Here is a 21,640-nt window from a genome sequence, read left to right as displayed (position 1 = left end):
AACACTCGATCAGCCTAATCAGAGTCACCCAACAACAAGACGAGCCCACGAGAAAATACCTCGATAGATTCAACGGCAAATGCCTAATGGTCAACGGGCTCATGGGACTCCATGGCCAGCCTTTACTTGACCAAGGGCCTCATGAATGAAGACTTCCGAAAACACCTCACCACAAAATCGGTCTGGACTATGCACAAAATTCAAAACATCGCAAGAGAATATATAAATGACGAGGAGATAAGTCAAGTCATGGCAGCCAATAAATGACAGCACGCCAACAGAAAATATAAATATAAGTATAAAATTGATTGTAATATTTTTGAAGAGTAATTTTATACATTGGCACTATTTGTGGGGACTTGTCAAGTCTTGGCGGCATGACAAAAAATTTCGAGGAGCAATCCTCAAGCCATCATCATAAGTCAGAGCAAAACGACCCAACGCCCGAACCATGGAGCAATGTCCCCCTGATCCTTGGAAGGATAAGCAGCACCGTGTACTGTCAACTAATCCCTGACAGGCAACCACCGAAAGAAGACAACTGCTATCTTGAAAAGGCTCTCGCACTCATGGCCTAGGAGAGAAAGCAATCCAAGAACTCTATCAAAGAGTATAAACTCTTGAGGAATGGGTCACATCTAAAGAGCGATACCAACCAGAACACACAAGTCAAGTGACCTCCAAAAGCTGATTGCAGCAAAAAACCAAGAACGAAAGGTCACTAGAACGATGACACTGGAAACGACGAGATCGAAGCATTTTTCATTGATCGGAGCACCGACATGACGACGACGACAGAAGACACCGGCGAGATCCCATAAGGACAAGAAGCGAATACGTGATAATGGAAATTACCCGTTCACCAAAAAGATCCTAAAAGTCTGGTTACGAAAAGGTTTCGACAAACCAACCCATATAAAGTATGACGGTATCAAAGACCCCAAGAACATCTAACGGCCTTCGATGCCAAAAATATTACAATCAATTAGAACATTTAAACAAAAAATAAATAAATATAAGTATAAAATAATTCCTCCTACCAAGGTGTCTTTCTAATCTTGACAAATGATCTATTAAATTTGAATTTTTGGACTATCACAGTAAATTTAAGTTTTGAGTAAATTATATTTTTTGTCTTTGAACTATATTAAAAATTTTTAAAATATCTCTCAGCTTCATTTTGTTTTAATTTTATTTTAAAATTTTTTTATTTGTATCAAATATATTTCTAACTAATTTTAGATTAATTCAACAATAATTTTACAAGAATAATCATCAACACAAATAAATTAAAAATAATTGATTAGTTGTCGTATATTATTATTATTGGATTTGTTTTAAATTTTTTAAAAATTTAGTTAATAAAATTATATTTGAACCATTCAAAAATTTTTGAGACAAAATTAAATTAAAATAAAACTAAAATATTTTTAAAATTTTTAATAAATAAAAAAAATAGTGTACCCTTTAAGTTTTTATCGGCCTAACCAATCTAGTCACCTTTCCACAAGTCCAATATTGCTGCAGGTTTATACATAGGATTGAGGACCCCTATTTGTGTATATTTTTAAAAGATGGACAATTGAGACTTCCTTCTTTAGCAGCCTATCAAGTATCAAATCCAGTCAATTAATTTTGTTCATTTTATAATCAGCAATTAACATTTTATCTTTCAGTTTAATTTTAAAGTTCTAACGAAGATGCTTTTTGGGGTGTTGGATATAATGGTGTTCGATTGAAATTATTTCCCCCAAAAAGTAGTGGTACATTACAAACTATTTACTTTTAAAAGATATAAACATTTTAGATATAGTGTTTGCTGTCAAATACATACATTTTTACCTATATTTTTTTACACATTGCAAGACATATTGCAGTCTCTTACAATGTGTGATTAATTTAATATCTCTTTTATTTGATATATCATCACTTGTTTTTAACTTTTATCTTTGGCATTTGTTTAAACAGAGAAATGAATTAACTACTCGATTAATTTAATTTGATTTATCAATTTTATTATTTGTACATTAAAAATATTTTTTAAAGTTAATTACTAATATAAAATATAGACAACTACTCAAATGACGATATAAAAAAATCTTTTTATGAAGATGCTTTATTTAAAAGTGTGACTTATTTATTTAGTCATATTTTAAATAACGACCACACTTTTATAAATATCAAAATTTAACCATATAATTCATTATCCAAAAGTCGAAAAAATATTTTTACATGAAAATAATTATAAAATCTTTACTGTAGTATTTACCTAAAATATATATTAAAATATAAATATATATTAAAAATAAATAAACAACACATCTATTTATATATAAATATATTAACCACTGATTTAGTAACTAATTTTAATATTTGAATATTATTTCTATTGATCTATTTATTATTTATTTTAATTACTCTAATTTTATACATACATATCTTTTGTTTGCTATATATAGTTGGTCGGACTCACTTCAAAGCAGAGAGAGGAAGAGGTTAAGACAAATAAGAAACACATCTAAAGATGAGTATCTGTCTCAACCTCAGAAGATTGCTTCTTAACTTTGTTATTACCTTGACAATGCTTTCTCTATCCCATGAAGCAAGACAAAATCTCGATTCCCCTGTGAGAGCAGTTAGTCTTGGTGGTTGGCTCGTTACTGAAGGTTGGATCAAACCTTCTCTCTTCGATGGAATTCCAAACAAGGATTTCTTGGTTAGAAAATATTATTTATATAACATTCGTAATAATCCTCATATTTATTCATGTTGTTATTAATATTAGTACAAGTTTATATAATTGTTGATCTTCAATTTTGGTTAGGATGGAACTGGTCTTCAGTTCAAGTCTGTGACAACAGGGAAGTATCTGTGTGCAGAGTCTGGAGGAGGAACGATCCTAGTTGCAAACCGCACTGCCGCTTCGGGCTGGGAAACATTCAGGGTGAGTTAGCCATGTCTAAAAAAATCAACACTCAAATTGGTCCTTAACTTTCCAATAAAATATTATTCTCTATAAATTCTTAAGAATTACTTACACGAGACAGATTAGTTTTTTTTTTTTTGGTTGTGAAGGGAGACCAATTTGTTCTAGGTGAAAACTTAAGTACAGTCGATTTCACGTGAATTTGATAGTTGACAGCTATTGGATGAAAATTTAGTCAAATCAGTCAAATTATCTAACGGCTCTCAATTATTAACTTCACGTAAAGTCAGCTGTACTATACTTGAGTTTTCACCTTTGTTTTATGGGTATATTTTTTGGAATTTTACTGTCTTATAATGAAATTTATTAAAGAACTTATTTGTTTAGTACCTATATTAAAAATTTGATTAAAAACAAGAAAGACGAATATATTTTACAAAAGTAATTTTTATATACGTTTGATAAATAAAAATTTATTAAAGATGAAAATGTCTAATTTAAAATTTTATGAGAGACCAATTTAAAAGTTTACTTAATCTTCTTTCCATAAGTATAACTAAGCTATCTTATAATTTTGTTTGTTTGTGTAGTTATGGAGGCTGAACGAGACCACTTTCAGATTCAGGGTGTTCAACAAGCAGTTTGTGGGATTAGATGGGATCAACGTTGTAGCTATTACCAATATTTCAACTGATTCTTTAACTTTCAATATTGTTAAGGAAAGTAATAAATCTAACCGCGTTCGAATCAAAACAACTAGTGGTACCTATCTGCAGGTAATTTACTAACAGATAAAGTATATTTTTTATTTTTAATATTTATAAGTTTTTTAAAAATATTCTTAATGTTTAATTTTATTTTTAATATTTTTTATTTATGTTTTGTACTCAAAATTTTAGTTTAGGTTAAAATTATCTCTCAAAAGTTTTAATTTTATTTTTAATATTTTATATAAATTTAATTTTTAGAGATAATTTAGACACAAATTAAAAATATTAAAAACAAATTAAATATAACTAAACGTTAGCAAAAAAAGATATACTTCATCCTTTACTAACTAATTAGGTAACATGGTAGTTATTACCTTTTATATTTACTTTGTTTTAGCTAAATTAAACAGTGGAAACAAAAATGATAAAATAACCAAAGAAATTCAAAATGTTTTGTTTGTTTGTTTGTCCCCACTTGGGTGTTTGGAGTAGTGCAGATTCTTAACAAGTTGACATTAAAATAATAGGAGAATGTTGGATTACGTTAAATGATTTGGGCATGTGCTGTTGGGATTTATTGATATTTATAATGTTAGACTGAATAGTCTGTTTCGGTACAATTGAACTTCTTTGTTTTGTTAAGTGTTGGAAAATAGGCTAAATGTTCATATCATACATTTTTTTCATGTCAATATTTAAATGTATCAAGTCAACACTTAATAAAATAAACTGATAGATGAGATTAAAATAAATTATTTGCAAATCTTATTGGATTAAAATAAAAATAAATATTTTATAAAGACAAAAGAAAAAAAACCTAGTATTTTATAAGAATAAGAAACTTATTTTCTTTTATATTTAGATCTAGAATCTCATGACACATATAAGTTTAACTTCATATTACACATTTTATATTGCCTTTTAAAGTTAATTTATCGATCTAACAATTAATTTAAAATCATCTATCATAAAAAGTATTTGTATTAAAAGTTTTTATTCTTTTTTCTTCTTATTTTTTGCTGATTTTTTTCTTTTTTATAATTATTTTTTTATTTATCGTTTTCTTTTTGTTTTACTTTTTAAATTTTTTTTATTTTCTTAATAAATATAAAAACAAAACAAATCAAATAAAAAACATATAATGCTACAAAATTATTAGAAAGAGAATGAACCTACATCCATTCAACTAAAAAAAATACAATATTAAAAAAATATTTTTGTGTCTTTATAGCAAAATTTTAGTATATTTTTATTCTGATAATAAATTTTGTATAATTCAAAATTTTTTCTTTTTTTTCTCTTTATATTCTGCTGCTTCATCTTCATCTTCTTCTTTTTATTTCATTTTTTCATAATTCTTGTTATTTTACTTTCTTAAAATGAACAAAATAAAAAATTAATGTTATAAAATTACTAGAAAAAAATGAAAAAAAAAATGTAATAACAACAGTAGTAATAAAAGAACGATGATAGAAAAAAAACATACTAAAAAGAAGAAGGAACGTGATGAAAAAGAAGGAGAAATGTGAAATAGAAGAAAAAAGAACACGAAGAAAAAAAGATGCGAAGACGAGAAAAGATATGTTTGCGTTAGTGAAGCTCATATCTGTATACATTGCATGTAATGAAAATGATTTTTGTTAAATTTTAAAAAAATTAAATATATAACATGCTGTTAACATTAATAATAAAAAATTAAAAATAAAATTAAAAAGAAATATCAAAGAATCAGGAACTATATATGTAAAATTATGTGAATTGTTATTTTCCGAATTCAATTCGTTCACGGTTTAAAAGAAGTACGAAAGAATTAATAATGAGGTTGATGGAATGCTAGTTTGAATAGTCCTAGGAATAAGAGAAGGGCATTTTAAATGGAGGTGTGAATTTGCAGGCAAAGTCGGAGGTGATGGTGAGTGCAGACATTTCAAAGGTAAGCGGATGGAGAGACGATGACCCAACAGTTTTCCAACTCACAATTGGTGGAAGGATGCAAGGTGAGTTCCAGGTCACCAATGGTTATGGCCCACTCAAGGCTCCCCAAGTCATGAAGGTATCTATAACTCAATCTCTCAACTTTTATTTACCCCAAACTTGTCCCAGAAACAACTACATAAATCCCCTTTCAATATTGCTTACCAAGTTTCCAACCTCCTCTCATTGAATTGATTGGGTTAAAAATTAAAAAATTTAATAAAGATTTAATTAAAATGAAATGGAATATATTAAAATAATATATTATTTATGTATTCTTTTTTGTACGGAAATATATTTTGATATGTGTGATTATAATTACAAACAACCAAAATTTAATTTTCAAGTCAGATTTGGGTGGTCATAATGCATGGGTTTCAAATCAGGAGAATTATAAAGTGATAAAATAAAGAATTAATTATTATTAAATATGTAATTTTTCATCGTGGGTAGGTCTTATTATTTTGATTTAAGAAAAATTAGACTATTATTTTTTTTATAAACTTTTTTATTTAAAAAAACTTAATCCACATGCATGAATATGAGTACGAGAAGCGAGATACGTGTATATGAGGTGTGTTGACACTTGACACCCTTAAGATGGTGGAGACACGCTATGTATTCACAAAAAATATTGAATTTGTCACTTTAAAATTTTTTGCATACTAAAAAAAAAATAAAAAAAAGACTTCTTGCAAAATTATAAAATTAAATAATAAAATAAAATATCGTTTCACAAATTATGAGATGGTTAAAAAAAATAATAAAATTGCTTCCAGAATGCAAAAAACAATACACATAATTTCAAATTTTACTACAATTTTCATTTTGGAATATTACAACAAAAATATTTTCATATATAAATTTTTTACCCTATAATAATGCATGCGTATGTGGTGTCAATTTATAAATAGAATAAATACTTTTATGAATTCATTCACCCAATAATTATATTAGTTGTATACTTTCAAAGCAATATGATGACTATCTGTATTCTTTTACAATTTATTGAACAATAAAAAATAAGTTAAATCTTAATAATTCTTGAAGTTGCAATTGAATTTAAAACTTTTCTGTAAATTAAAGATTGTTCTAAATTTATTTCCGAAATTAATAATAGTCATTCTTAAAATATTATTTGGTAAATATTCTGTAAAGTGAGTAATGATGTATATAGAGAAAAGCCACGATGTATAACCAACGATTATATTACATGATAATTATAAGATTTTGATTCAATTTATTAGTTTCTATTATTGATTTATAATCCTAGTTTTAATTTGAGGTCTAAAAAATGTGATTCTTTGTCTTCGATAATTTTATTAGATTGATCACCACTCTTTGTTCATAACCTCCATCCTATTATAGGATTTTTTTAAGTTCACCTTCAACTTAAACTTCCTCTCTCTCTTCCTCTTCCTTTCCTCGAATTTTATCATAGCGAGTTCTCCTCTCTCCTCGACAGCACCATTTCCATAGTAGGCGACCAGTACAAAAGTGGAAGAAGGTGGAGCGAACATCAAATTTTGAATCTTTCTTAATAAACCGTTTCAGATAATCGATGTTTACACAATTTTCAGCATTTCCAAGATCGTTGAAAGGAAGAGAAGGTAGCTTAACAGCAGAAAAAAGGCTAGTAACATGACATCGGCAGCCGATGAAAGAGGACTTGGGGCGATGAGAATGAGAGTATATGTCTAACAGTGAGATCCAGAACTCTCATTGAAGGGGTCAATTTTGGGAGTGATAAGGTGGCAACAAGTGGAGTGGAGATCGAAGACGGAGAAGAAGGAGAAAGACAAGGCATGAAACTCCGACAGTGAGAGAGTTATCATGTCTATTCAAGGCAGGGATTCTATGTTGAGAAATTGCTGTTGCTCCTGCAGTGGAGGCATTGACAGCTATGACGTAGCTGCAGGAATTAAGAGAAGAAAAAGAGACTTCATGAGAGATAGAGACATAGTAACTCCAACGCATTAAACCTGTCTCAATACTCAAAACAATGTTGTTTTAGTTGTATTTGGAGGCTAGAAAGAAAACGACGATGTTTACAACTTCAGCGTAGTCTTATCCAACTACGTTATTAATTTGTTATCAAAAAATATCTCAGAAATGATTATTGGTAAATTCAGGAATAAATTTAAAACAATTTTAAATTAAAGGACTAGTTTAAAATTCGATTACAAATTTAGAAACCACTTTAATATTTAACTCATTAAAAATCTCATAATTTCTATAACTCATAAAAAATCTCATAATTTTTACTCTAAGTTAAAAAAATTTTATTAACAAAAGGAGCTACTCCAATAAAGACGTCTAAAACGTCTTTTTTTAAAGATGTTTTTTAGTAACTAAAATTTAACACATATAATCAATTAAATCATTTTATTTTTGTCAAAGTTAGGTCAAACAAATTAATTTGACCGAAAAAATGGTGAATCAAATCTTAAACCAGTCTAAATTAATATTATTTTTATAAAAAATAACTACAATACCTTTATTATAGAAAATGACTAAAATATTTTTATAAAAAAAATAATATTAATTTAGACCAATTCAAAAATTGATTCACCATTTTTTTATCAAATTAATTTATTTGGTCTAATTTTAATAAAAATAATACAATTTAATTGATTATATGAGTTAAAAAAATAATATCAACTAAAATACATTTAAAAAAAGATATTTTAAATGTCTTTATCTAAATAGTTGTATAACAAAAAGACATATGCAAAATGTGTATATGTCAACTTTCTCTTTTTACATGTAATAATAATGGGTGAATAATTATTTTAGATTATTAGTTTAAAATAATCTCGAAAAAACTAGATATAAATTTAATTAGTCTAACAAAATTCAAATGTCTTAAACTAATTTTTTCCTTTTTTTGTTAGTATAAAAGAATGTAAAAATATGAGAAGGAAATGTCTTAACCACTCTTAAGTTTGGTTTAGTAAAGCTTTTTAAAAAGGTGTTTATATTTTTTAAATGCTCAAAGTTCTTCATTTTGTATTTGCAATTTTTAAAAGATCAAAATACTTTTAAAGACATCTAAGATAGAATTTTCTTAAAGTTGGCTTGTACTTTTTAAAATTTAAAAGTCTAATATAATTTCATATATTAACTAATTTTCAAATTTAATGTTTATATTTATGTTTATTATAGTATTTTTAAATTTTAAAAACTATTTTACTAAACACAATTATTATTATTTGTGTTTATTTAAAGCTATTTTTAATTTGATTTATCACACATAAATACTACAACTTTTAAAAGATCATCTTTTAAAAATTAATTTTTATAAATTACTTTTAAAAAATAAAAATTTTATCAAATTAAGCCTTAATCTGCCAATAAACTTATAGAATGACAAGAAAAATAATACCATACTCACACCCACTATATAAAAACATATATTTTATATAAAGTATAAAATGAATAATAATTAACTTATTATTTTACTAATATTTTTACTTTTAAATATCTAAATTCTTATTTTTGATATTTTGAAGATAATGAAATTGATTTTATTTTAATTCGACCACCAAATTGGACCATGGAAGAGAGGATCACCTAATTGAGAGCAAACCGACACTTTGTCGTTTTTAGGTGAGGAGAAAATAAAGAAATAAGGAAAATAAAAAGATTAAACACGGATCTCTTCATTTGAAAAAGCTACATTTTTTTAGAAATAAAATATATAATTAAGTCTTTAAAAATTCTAGAATAGATCCATAAGATTTGTTAGAAATAATAGACTGGACTAGAAAAAAAATTTGTGTATTATTAACTGTATTTAAATTGTCTATTCAAGTTGTCTATTTAAGTTGTCTTGAATGATACAATATAGAAGAGTATTTATAAATATTAAGAGAATCTTAATAATAAAGACATAATCTCCTATAATAAATATTCAGATATACTAAATAATACTAATTGATTCTAATTGATCCTAATTATATTCTAACATTCCCCCTCAAACTCAAGTTACAACTTGAGTTTAAAACTTAATTAAACAAGAAAAAAATGCATAAACTAATAGAATGGATGCAGATGGAACTGTCGGAAGTAAGCGCAGACAGAACTGCCGCGGGTGCAGACGGAACTGTCAGAAGAAAGCGCAGAGGGAACTGCCGCTGTCTGAAGGAACTAGGAAACGCAGACGGAACTGCCGCTTGTCTGAAGGAAGCGCATACGGAACTGCCGGAAAGAAACGCAGATGAAACTGCCACAAGGAGATGAAACCCTGACGAAACTGCCATGAGAAAACGCAGACGGAACTGCCACGAGAGAACGCTCACGAAACTGCCACGAGAGAATGCAGACAGAACTGCCACGAGAAAACGCACACGGAACTGCCACGAGAGAATGCATATGAAATTGCCACGAGAGAACGCAGATGGAACTACCACGAGAGAATGCAGACGGAACTGCCACGAGAAAACGCAGACGGAACTGCCGAAAGAGAGCAAAAACTATATGATTTCTTCATGAGAATAGGAAAATAGCGGATGACATTGGTATTTGATCATTCGACTCGAGAATATACAAGACGGAGAGAATAGGCTAGTCGGTGAGGTGAAAAAACAAAAAGAAAAGAAGAATGACATAGAAAAAAATGCAAAAACTACGGTGATTTCACCGCAAGGAAAACAACCTATCCTCCTCAAGGAGGATACCATGGCTCTGATATTATGTTAGAAATAATAGACTGGACTAGAGAAAGGATTTATGTATTATTGACTGTATTCAAATTGTCTATTCAAGTTGTCTATTGAAGTTGTCTGAAATGATACAATATAGAAGAGTATTTATAAATATTAAGAGAATCCTAATAATAAAGACATAATCTTCTATAATAAATATTCAAATATACTAAATAATACTAATTGATCCTAATTAATCCTAATTATATTCTAACAAGATTGTTTAAAAAACATATAATGTATATAGAGCTAGTTATTGAAAAGAATTTTACTATTTATTTGTAGGTTTTCGAGGGAAAAAATTACTGATAAGTAACTCTTTAAAAAATTATATTAGTGAATTCATATATTCTTAATAAAAAGATAAATTATGTTTAATATTGTAATTATTTAGGGACTTATAAGTCTAGTATTTCAATTTTTAAAGACATACTTAATATTTCTTTAAGGATTTATAAATTTACCACAAAATTATTTTAAAAAATTATTTAATACTTTATTTTCTTTAAAAATTTATAAATCCATCTCAATTTTTTTTAAAATCTACTTGTTCTTTTTATTTTTTTATATATATTTATCATTATAACACAGACTCATAAAAAAATATTATGTGTTTCAAAATGTCAGACTATATATATTATTATATATTAAACTTAAGATAATACTTTTTTTTTCTTTTTTATCCTTTTTCCAGTTCCTTATTAATATTAGCATGCGGTTTTGAAGTTATTAGAATTGGTCTGCTAGCAGTAAAAGGTTTAAATAATATGAATGATATTTCAAATTTAAAAATTGATATAGTTTAATTTTCCCCTCCATTTAAGTCATGGACCGAGTCTTGTTTGTAACAGAAAGGGCAAAGAAAAATGTGTGTATACAATTATCTGTTTTAATAAAAAAAAAAAAGTTGTTGATTAATTATTTACTGGAAAAATTGTTCTTTATTATTATTATTTTTTTTCATTTTTATTGTTCCTTGGCAAACTTGCTAGTTGTGTGAGCCTGTGAGGATGTGCAGAAAGTCAGAAACGAAGCATTATTGCATGAATTATTAGATTAGCTGTCTCGATTTGTATTTGCAAAATTTTCCCGGAAATCATTTATGGTCTTGTGTGATATGTAGCAAGTTATTTATTGGAATTAATAATGATGAATGACGGTGGGAGTGTTTAATTTTGTTAATTTATTTGCTTGTTAGGACCACTGGAACAGTTTCATTGTTGAAAATGATTTGAAGATGATAGCGAGTAAGGGAATAAATGCACTTAGAATTCCTGTTGGATGGTGGATAGCAAGTGATCCAACTCCACCCTCCCCTTATGTTGCTGGTTCCTTGCATGCTCTAGACAATGCCTTCTTCTGGGCTCAGTAAGTTCCATATCTACTTAAATTCTACTCTTTACATTTCTTTTAAATAAATATAGTATTTATCTATATAGACCCAAAACAAAAAATTATGTTTTTTCCTACATTCTTTTTCTTGCTTGCAGTGAAAACGATTGAGATAGTTATCAATATATCTTGTCTTTAGTAACCACAAAATATGTATATATATAACATCTACAAACATATCACATCATATCTTATTTGATATTTCTCATGCATCTCGTGTTTATTATATTGAGGGTCAAAATACATTCGTAAGTGTCTCCTACTTGCAAACAAGATAAGTAAAATTGATAAAAAAGAAACATAATTTTTTTAGTTTATGGGGATATATTTAAATATTATATTTAGTTTATCTATTTAAAAAAAAATCCACTACTCTCCTCTACTCATCCCTCTTTGCTCTAGTAGTTATAGTTATGCATTTTAATTTTAGAAAATGATTAAGAAGTGTTTGTGCAAAATTATTTTTACTAATTATTTTATTCTTTACATCGTTTGGATTTAATTTGATATCTTTTTTATTTGTTTAATGAATAATGCTACACATAAAATCTTTTTTTTTTAAACTAAGTCTAACTAAATTAAACAATAAAACTTAAAAATAATGCTAATTATAACTGATTTTTGTTATATTAGATTAATTTGGTTAGACTTAGTTAACAAGTTTTTTTTTTGTTTGTCTTTAATATTTATGATTTTCTTTAAAAATATTTTTAAATTATATTTAATTTTATCTTTGACCATTTCATTTTGTATCAAAATTATTCCTACATATTAATTCTATCTAAAATATTGTTGATAAAACTAAAAATGTTTATCGATAATTTTAAAATGAATAAAAAATGTTAAGAACAAAATTGAAATAAATAAAAAACATATTATATTAAATGTTGCTAAAATTATATAGCTACTATAGTCATAAGTCATAACTATATACTTAAACTATTACTAAGACTAACGAGCTAAGTGTAGGAAATATGGGTTGAAAATTATCATTGATCTTCACGCTGCACCTGGTTCCCAAAATGGGTATGAGCATAGCTCCTCCAGAGACACTTCTCAAGAATGGGGGAAAACAGATGAGAACATCCAACAAACCGTTAATGTTATAGAGTTCTTAGCTGCAAGGTTGTGTATTTCTATTTCTTACATACATACTTATTCGCTTTTAAATTAATTAAGGAAAGCATGAAATATGGTTAATTATTACAGGTACGCAAAAAGCCCAAGCCTGTATGCGGTTGAGCTGATAAACGAGCCTCTATCACCAGGTGCCACCTTAGAGGCTTTGAACAAGTATTACAAAGCTGGGTATGAAGCAGTGCGCAAACACTCAAAAACAGCTTATGTTGTTTTGTCAAATAGGTTAGCGTCCTCGGACCCAAGGGAATTCTTCCCTGTTGCCACTGGCCTCATGAAAACAGTGATTGATGTCCACTACTACAGCCTCTATGAATCCAAATTTGACAACTTAACCGTCCAATTAAAATATTCTAGTTATTACTGCTATACAATCAACACCTCTTTCACATAATCATGTGGGACTAACATTTTTTGTGAATCACACGTGTTTATGTCTAGGTAGATATAACATTATTGAATATTGAATGATTCCTTTCCCTCACCATTTTTTTTTTTATTTACTAGACCATTTTTCAAGCAAAACAGTTTTCTACTTTTCTATGCTATTGCTCTTAGTAAGATGATAAGCCATTTTCAAAAAACAAAAAGATGATAAGCCATTTTCAAATTCATATTGACATTCTTTTTAAGGTTTTGTTAGTTAGACAATAACTTTTTTGTAAACAATGTGAATAATGGGTTCTAGAATTAACGCAATAAAATAAAAAAATACTCCACCTCCAAATTATTTTCTAAATTTTAACATTAGGATAACCATCTATACATCTATTGAATTGAACATCTACCTATTGTTAACTATATACATGAGTAAATCGAATCAAAAGAAATAACTATCCAATTAAAAATAATAAACATAATCCTCTACATGCCTATTGAATTGAACATCTGACATATCAATTTTTCACATTGTTTAGTATTCTTATTGTCTACATATATTTTTTCTTTTTTTTAATTATATCTTTTTAATATTTTTAAAAATTATCCACAATCTTTATAAATATGGCAAAAAATATAAAAAAAAAATATTGATAGTCAAATAAAGTTTGTGAGTAGTTAACATCTAACAATCATTTAGTTATTTTTTTTGTTTATTTAAAAAAAAAATCAATACAATAATGTGAAGTAAATTTCAAGTGAAAAATAACTAATTTAAATAAAATAAATCCAACAAATACAAAACATCCTATTTCAATAAACACAAACACAATCTCTTGGTTTTATTCATAATTGTTAAAAATAATGAAAGTTACGATAAAAATTAAGAATAAATAATTACAACTAATATTAAAATGCATATTAAATATATCAAAAGTATTTATGTCATCTAAAATATGATGTTATTTTGATGGTATTTTAGATTTAATTCAATATAAATATTAGTTTAAATTGCCTATATTACACTTTTTGAGGGCGATGCTAGCTCAGATCGTGCATTAATTTGAGATGCATATGCACGCGCGGATTAACTCTTTTAGTGATTGGAAGACCTCTTTTATAATTTCTATTGATAATATAAGGGGAAAAAAATCGAATGCACAATGTTTTGAATATTCACTACTATTGATTACGTGGCTTTTGTTTTTGTTTTTGGCCAAGATAATTTCATTTATTAGAATTAAAAGTTCAATCAGATATATATCTCGATTCATACATAATGTATTAGGATATAGGAGCACGCATATGCTAAACCATTGATCATTTTACTTTGTTTATGTTAAGATACACGATAGTTAGAAACTATTATAAGGCATAAAAATAGTTCAAAGCACACAAATTATGTTGGCCATAAAAATATAGAAAGAAACATCACCGTGTTGGGGATTTTTTTTTCTTAAATAATTTGATGTTGAATAAGTTTATGGGTCTTACAAACACACAATTTTTTATTTTATTACTTTGGTTATTTCTCTCCCCTAAACATTTATGTGACAGGCTGCAAATTTATTTTATCTTGCCAAATCAGTATTTAATTTGGCATATTATTTAATCTAAGAACTTATTTAATTACCTCAGTCTTTTTGTTTTGTAATTTTTTTTTTTTGGTCAAGTTTGTTTTATTATGAATTGGTCTAATATTAATTGGAATTCTAGGTGAATGGGTTTCTGAATGGAAAGTTAATGGAGCCACGAAAGAGGATTACCAAAGATTTGCAAAAGCCCAATTAGATGTTTATGGAAGAGCAACGTTTGGATGGTCTTATTGGACCTTAAAGAACGTCAACAACCATTGGAGTTTGGAATGGATGATCAACAATGGTTACATTAAGCTATAAACAGCAGCTGAGGCATTAGTGGCTCACTAGTCTATCATCATGTATCTTAATATATTTCATCTGTATGAGTATGAATGTGTGTGTGAGTTGTATGAATAAAAAAAAAAATTATAGATTGACGCATGAAAAAGGTGGGAAAAATATAAAATGGGTGTGTGATCTCCAAAAAATTTTCACATTTTAAAGAATTTCATTTGAAAACATATTCTGATTGTGAGGTTTTAGTTTTGGATTCTCAATCAGAGTTTTCTCTTGTATTCAGCCACTGATCTCGTGATCCTTGATAATTGTATATGAACATAATTATATCAAGGTTTATGTGTCTTTTAATCACTATAGAGCCAAAAAGATATAATCGTTTCATATATAAAGAAACTTATAAATAATAAAAGCTAGTGTGTGTGACTCATCGATCAATGATTTTGAAAGACGAAAGAATTGTGAACAAATCTGGAAATTATGCAAATAAATACTGTATATACATAAAAAAAATCAACTACTAAATCAATTACTATTTATTTGTGTATATATATGTGTATTACATATAATATAGTTATATTATTATATATGTAAACAAATCATAAACGAATAACTTTTTAGAATAATATATTATAAAGAATTAAAAAGATATATAACGACACTATATACGAATTAGACACTACTTAAAAATAAATATATTTGGTTTAATATATATTAAACTACTCTTTTACTTTATTTCATGACAATAATAAAAAAGTTTCGTAATTTATAAATTCAGCCTATCAAAATACACTTCAATACAATTCAATCAATCAACAATCAATAAAATTTTTTCATCTATTCTTTTTCTATTCTTTCATCATTTTATCATGATATCAGAGCATTGGTATCTTCCTTAAAAAGGATACATAAATTATCATCTTTCCATGAAAAATCACCTTACTTCTTTTTCAACTTCCTCTCACAATGAATAATCAATCTTCTAATTTAACTCAGAATTCAACCAACCTCTATTACATCCATCGAAGTAAAAATTCAATATCAGTCTTGGTTATCCTTGTTCTAACAGGAAACAACTATCATTCATGTAATAGTCACTATGGTCTGTGTGCGTCTTTTTCCAACAGTTCTGTATGCATTCTGTTTCAGCAGTTTAATTAGCATTCTGTTTTAGCAGTTCCATCTGCACTCTTATCGCGCTCTATGCGCCCTCTTTCTTATCGCCCTCACTTATTGCGCTCTAGGCGCCCTCTTTTATTGCGCTCGATGCGCCTTCTGAAGACCACTCTTATTGCGCCATACACGCCTCTAAAAAATCAATCTTATTGCGCTCTACGCTCTTATTTTTTCATTTTTCTTTTGAAGATCGCTGCTCAAGCACAGTATCTCCTTTTATATTTTTGCTGTCGGCAGTTCAAGTTCCGCCGCACGCATCTTCCTCCGCGTCACCACGACGCACAACAACTTCATCGGAACTTATCCAAGCCGTGGATTATTGACATCTTCCATCCACTAGTTTGCGGGGCATATTAAACTACTCTTCCACCTTAACCCATGACAACAATAAAGAAGTCTCGTGACCTATAAATTCAACCCAACAGAATACACTTCAATACAATTCAATCAATCAACAATCAATAAAATTTCTTCATCTATTCTTTTCCTATTCTTTCATAATTTTATCAATATATAATAACCCGAATTTTTAAAAATTAAATAATACGTTATTTATGATTTATTATATTCATTAAAAATTTTATTAAAAATTTATTTTTTTAAAAGTAATTAAATAAAATTTTATGATATTTTAAATCTAAAATCTATTAAAATTTTTAATAAAAAATTATTAATATTATTATTATTATTATTATTATTATTATTATTATTATTATTATTATTTCTTTCCTTGGTCGAAGCTATAAAGGAACAAAAGAAAGAAATGAAACAACGTAGGTTATATATAGGTGTTTATTACGATAATAAATTCATACGTAACAATACATTTAAAATATGGATAAGAAGTAATAAGGCATGTAAAATTTATTTTTCACATTAGTATTTAATTTTTTTTAAAGATTACCACTTTTACTAAAACACATTTTTAATTAAATAAAAATAAAATAATATTTATTTAATTTTATAAAAAGACTTAAATACTCTTTTTTGTATATATTAGATAAAAATTATTCTTTTAGATTAATTAAATTGTTTAATTTTATAATTTTAAAATTTAAATAATCTAAAAAATAAAAACAAAAACAAAAAATACATTTCACAAAATCATTTGTCTCTTCATAAATCCTAATCAATTATTCATACCAAAAAAATTAAATAAATTTAAAAGTACTAAACAAAATCACTTTATTCTTTATTTGTTGGGTTCTCATACAACTCTCATCTCTAATTGTTCATACAAAAAAATATCATCTGAAAAACTGAGAAAAAAATAAAAGAATAGAGCTTCATGTCTTCATATTCTTGGGTTTCTCACCAACACACTCTCAACGAACGTCTCTCTCATTCCTAATTCTGAGACTCAAACTCTCTCTTCTCTCACTGCCACTAGAGTCTCTCTCGGTCTCACTAGAGTCTCTACTCGTTCACACTCACCGGCATCTCATTGCTCCTCTTCTCTCGTCACCGGCGTTTTAACGTCTCGCGGCCTTTCCTGGGCTCCTCCTCGCCGGCGACAGAAGCACTCATCGAATCGTTGTCGCTCGTGGTCTTCTGGTTTCAAGTACTCGCCGTCGCGAGTCGCAGTGGATCGTGGACAGTCATAGGATCGTCACTTGCTTCGTTGCTCGTCTTCTTCTGGGGTCGGGTTCTCTTCGTCACCCAGTCGCCCTTGGTAAGTCCATGCATCATCACTTTCACTGTTCTCCCTTTTTCATATTCCATTCTCCCTGTATTTTGAGATGATGTTGAATTGGTAATCAATTAATTTGTTAGTGATTGAATCTTGAATTTGTTGCTGTCTTGCTGAATAATCACCGAATTTTTTTTCTTTGCTAAAAATCATCATCCAGTGGGAAAAAACCTTAGTGAAGAAAAAAGAGTAAAATATCCTTTGTGATGGGGACTGCCTCATTAAAAACCTTGTCAAGAAAAACCCAATGGGAAAAAAACCTGACCAAGGAAAAAGGAATACAGTCTCCCCCTCTTGCCGACATCATTTAATGTCTCGAAATCGGCGCATCCCAATCTCATGTACCAATCTTTCAAAGGAGGATCTTGGGAGTGACTTTGTAAATAAATCTACCAGATTATCACTTGAGCGGATCTGTCAGACATCAATTGTCCCTTGATTTTGAAGATCACGAGTGAAGAAGAATTTGGGAGAAATATGCTTTGTTCTATCACCTTTGATGTATCCGCCTTTAAGTTGTATTCGCCTTTAAGTTGAGCAATGCACGCTGTATTATCTTCAAACAAGACAGTTGGAGCTATCTTATGATTAATCAGTCCACATGATGACAGAATATATTGAATCAGACTCCTCAGCCAAAAGCACTCGCGACTAGCTTCATGAATCGCCAGTATTTCGGCATGATTAGAGAATGTTGCAGCAATCGTCTGTTTCGTGGATCTCCATGATATAGCTGTTCCACCATATGTAAATAGGTATCCTGTCTGAGATCTCCCTTTATGTGGATCAGACAAGTATCCAGCATCTGCATAGCCAACTAATCGTGACTTGGATCCATAGGGATAAAACAATCCCATATCAATCGTCCCATGAAGATATCGAAAGATTTGTTTGATTCCACTCCAATGTCTTCTGGTTGGAGAGGAACTATATCTTGCTAGTAAATTCACAGCAAATGATATATCGGGTCGCGTATTATTAGCAAAATACATTAGCGCTCCAATGGCACTAAGATATGGTACTTCAGGACCAAGGATATCTTCATTTTCTTCTTTAGGACGGAATTGATCCTTTTCCACATCCAAAGATCTTACTATCATTGGGGTACTTAATGGATGTGACTTATCCATATAAAATCTTTTCAAGATCTTTTCTGTGTATGTGGTTTGATGAATAAAGATCCCACCTTTTATATGCTCGATCTGCAGGCCGAGACAAAACTTAGTCTTTCCAAGATCTTTCATCTCAAACTCTTCTTTTAGAGTTTTTATAATTGTTGGAATCTCTTCAGGAGTCCCAATGATATTTAAATCATCAACGTACACAGCAATTATAATGAACCCAGATGTAGTTTTCTTTATGAAAACACATGGACAGATATCATCATTCTTGAATCCGTTTTTGGCCAGATACTCAGTAAGACGATTATACCACATTCGCCCAGATTGCTTTAGACCATATAAAGATCTTTGCAATTTGACTGAGTATAACCCTTGTGAATATTCACTGGATGATTTAGATATCTTTAGTCCTTCAGGGACTTTCATATATATATATCGATCTAATGAGCCGTACAAATAGGCTGTTACCACATCCATTAAATGCATATGAAGTTTATGATATGCAGATAACTGACCAAATAACGCAATGTTATCGCATCCACTACAGGGGAATACGTTTCTTCATAATCTATACCAGGCCTTTGTGAAAAACCTTGTGCCACAAGTCGGGCTTTATAGCGCACATCTTCATTTTTCTCATTTCATTTTCTCACAAATACCCATTTGTATCCAACAGGTTTTACATCTGCAGGTGTACGGACTACAGGTCCAAAGACTTCACGTTTTGCAAGTGAGTCTAATTCAGCCTTCATGGCTTCTTTCTATTTTGGCCAATCATTCCTTTGTCAACATTCTTCGACTGATCTTGGCTCAAGATCCTTACTTTCATGCATGATATTTAATGTCACATTATATAAAAATATTTCATTGACAATTGTCTTATTTCGGTCCCATTTCTCTCTTGTAAAGACATAATTTATCGAGATCTCGTCATTTTCACAAATTTCAGGTACCTGAATGTTTTCTGGCGTTAAATCAGAATTTTGGACAACTGCAGGTGTCTCTACTATGTCTTTTTCAACAGGAATAGTATTTACCTCTTTTCTCTTTCGAGAATTTTTGTCTTTAGAACCGACAGGCCTGCCACGCTTCTGGCGTGAATTTGCTTCAGTGGCTACTTGTCCTACTGGGACATCAATTCGAATTGGGGCATTTTCCGCTGGTATATAAGATTTAGTTATCCTCTTTGTGTCGGAAAATGCATCAGGCAATTCATTAGCTATTCTTTGCAAATGTATAATCTTTTGAACTTCTAGTTCACATTGCCCTGATCGAGGTTCTAAATGCATCAACGATGATGCATTCCAATTAAGTTCCTTTTCAGGAAGCTTATTCTCTCCCCTTAATGTTGGAAATTTTGATTCATCAAAATGACAATCCGCAAACCGGGCTTTAAATACATCTCCAGTTTGTATCTCAAGATACCTCATTATAGAGGGAGAATCATATCCAACATATATCCCCAATTTTCTTTGGGGTCCCATTTTGGTGCGATTAGGTGGTGCAATAGGAACATATATCGAACACCCAAATATTCTTAAATGGGAAACATTTGGCTGCTGGCCAAAAGCTAATTGTATAGGAGAGAATTGATGATAACTCGTTGGCCTCAAACGAATAAGTACTGCGGCATGTAAAATAGCATGCCCCCAAACCGAGGTTGGGAGATTTGTTCTCATAAGCAAGGGTCTAGCAATTAATTGGAGGCGCTTAATAAGTGATTCTACTAACCCATTTTGTGTGTGAACATAAGCTACTGGATGTTCAACACTTATTCCATTAGCCATACAATAAGCATCAAAAGCTTGAGAAGTAAATTCACCAGCATTATCAAGACGAATTGCTTTAATTGGATTTTCTAGAAATTGTGCTTTTAATCGAATAATTTGAGCCAGTAATCTCGCAAACGCCAGGTTGTGAGAAGATAATAAGCACACATGTGACCATCTCGAAGATGCGTCTATTAGGATCATAAAATATCTACAAGATCCACATGGTAGATGAATAGGTTCACATATATATAGGTCCACATATATCACCTTGAATCCTTTCTAGGAATTCAGGGGACTCAAATCCAATCTTTACTGGTGATGGCCTTAAAATTAACTTCCCTCGAGAACATGCAACACAACAAAATTCACTAGTTTTAAGAATCTTCTGGTTCTTTAGTGAATGTCCATGATAGTTTTCAATAATTCTTCTCATCATGGTTGTTCCCGGATGACCCAAACGGTCGTGCCAAGTTATGAATTTATTTGGGCTAGTAAACTTCTGGTTTACAGTGGCATGTGATTCAATTGCACTAATCTTAGTATAATACAACCCAGATGAAAGAGAGGGCAATTTTTCTAATATAACTTTCTTATTTGAATCATGAGTTGTGATACATAAATACTCATGATTTCCCTCATTCATCGTCTCAACATGATATCCATTTCGGCGAATATCTTTGAAACTCAACAAGTTCCTCAGAGACTTGGTAGATAATAGTGCATTATTTATTATAAATTTTGTTCCTCCAGGAAACAAAATTATAGCTCTTCCGGAGCCTTC

General features: G+C 29.3%; 1 protein-coding gene across 1 annotated transcript; it reads left to right on the top strand.

Moving 5' to 3' along the window:
* The first annotated feature begins 2,478 nt into the window (after nt 1-2,478).
* Nucleotides 2,479-15,454, top strand: LOC107459119 (probable glucan 1,3-beta-glucosidase A). The gene is given in 8 exon segments (XM_021127958.2): nt 2,479-2,716; nt 2,825-2,944; nt 3,517-3,702; nt 5,531-5,689; nt 11,515-11,684; nt 12,678-12,833; nt 12,918-13,193; nt 14,857-15,454. Coding segments are annotated over 8 exon segments (1,524 nt in total). The 5' UTR covers nt 2,479-2,524; the 3' UTR covers nt 15,122-15,454.
* The last annotated feature ends 6,186 nt before the right edge of the window (nt 15,455-21,640 follow it).

Source organism: Arachis duranensis, chromosome 7 (genome assembly GCF_000817695.3).
Source record: "Arachis duranensis cultivar V14167 chromosome 7, aradu.V14167.gnm2.J7QH, whole genome shotgun sequence".
NCBI classification, from domain to species: domain Eukaryota; kingdom Viridiplantae; phylum Streptophyta; class Magnoliopsida; order Fabales; family Fabaceae; genus Arachis; species Arachis duranensis.
Note: the sequence above shows the minus strand (reverse complement) of the source record. Positions and strands in the feature narration are given on the sequence as shown.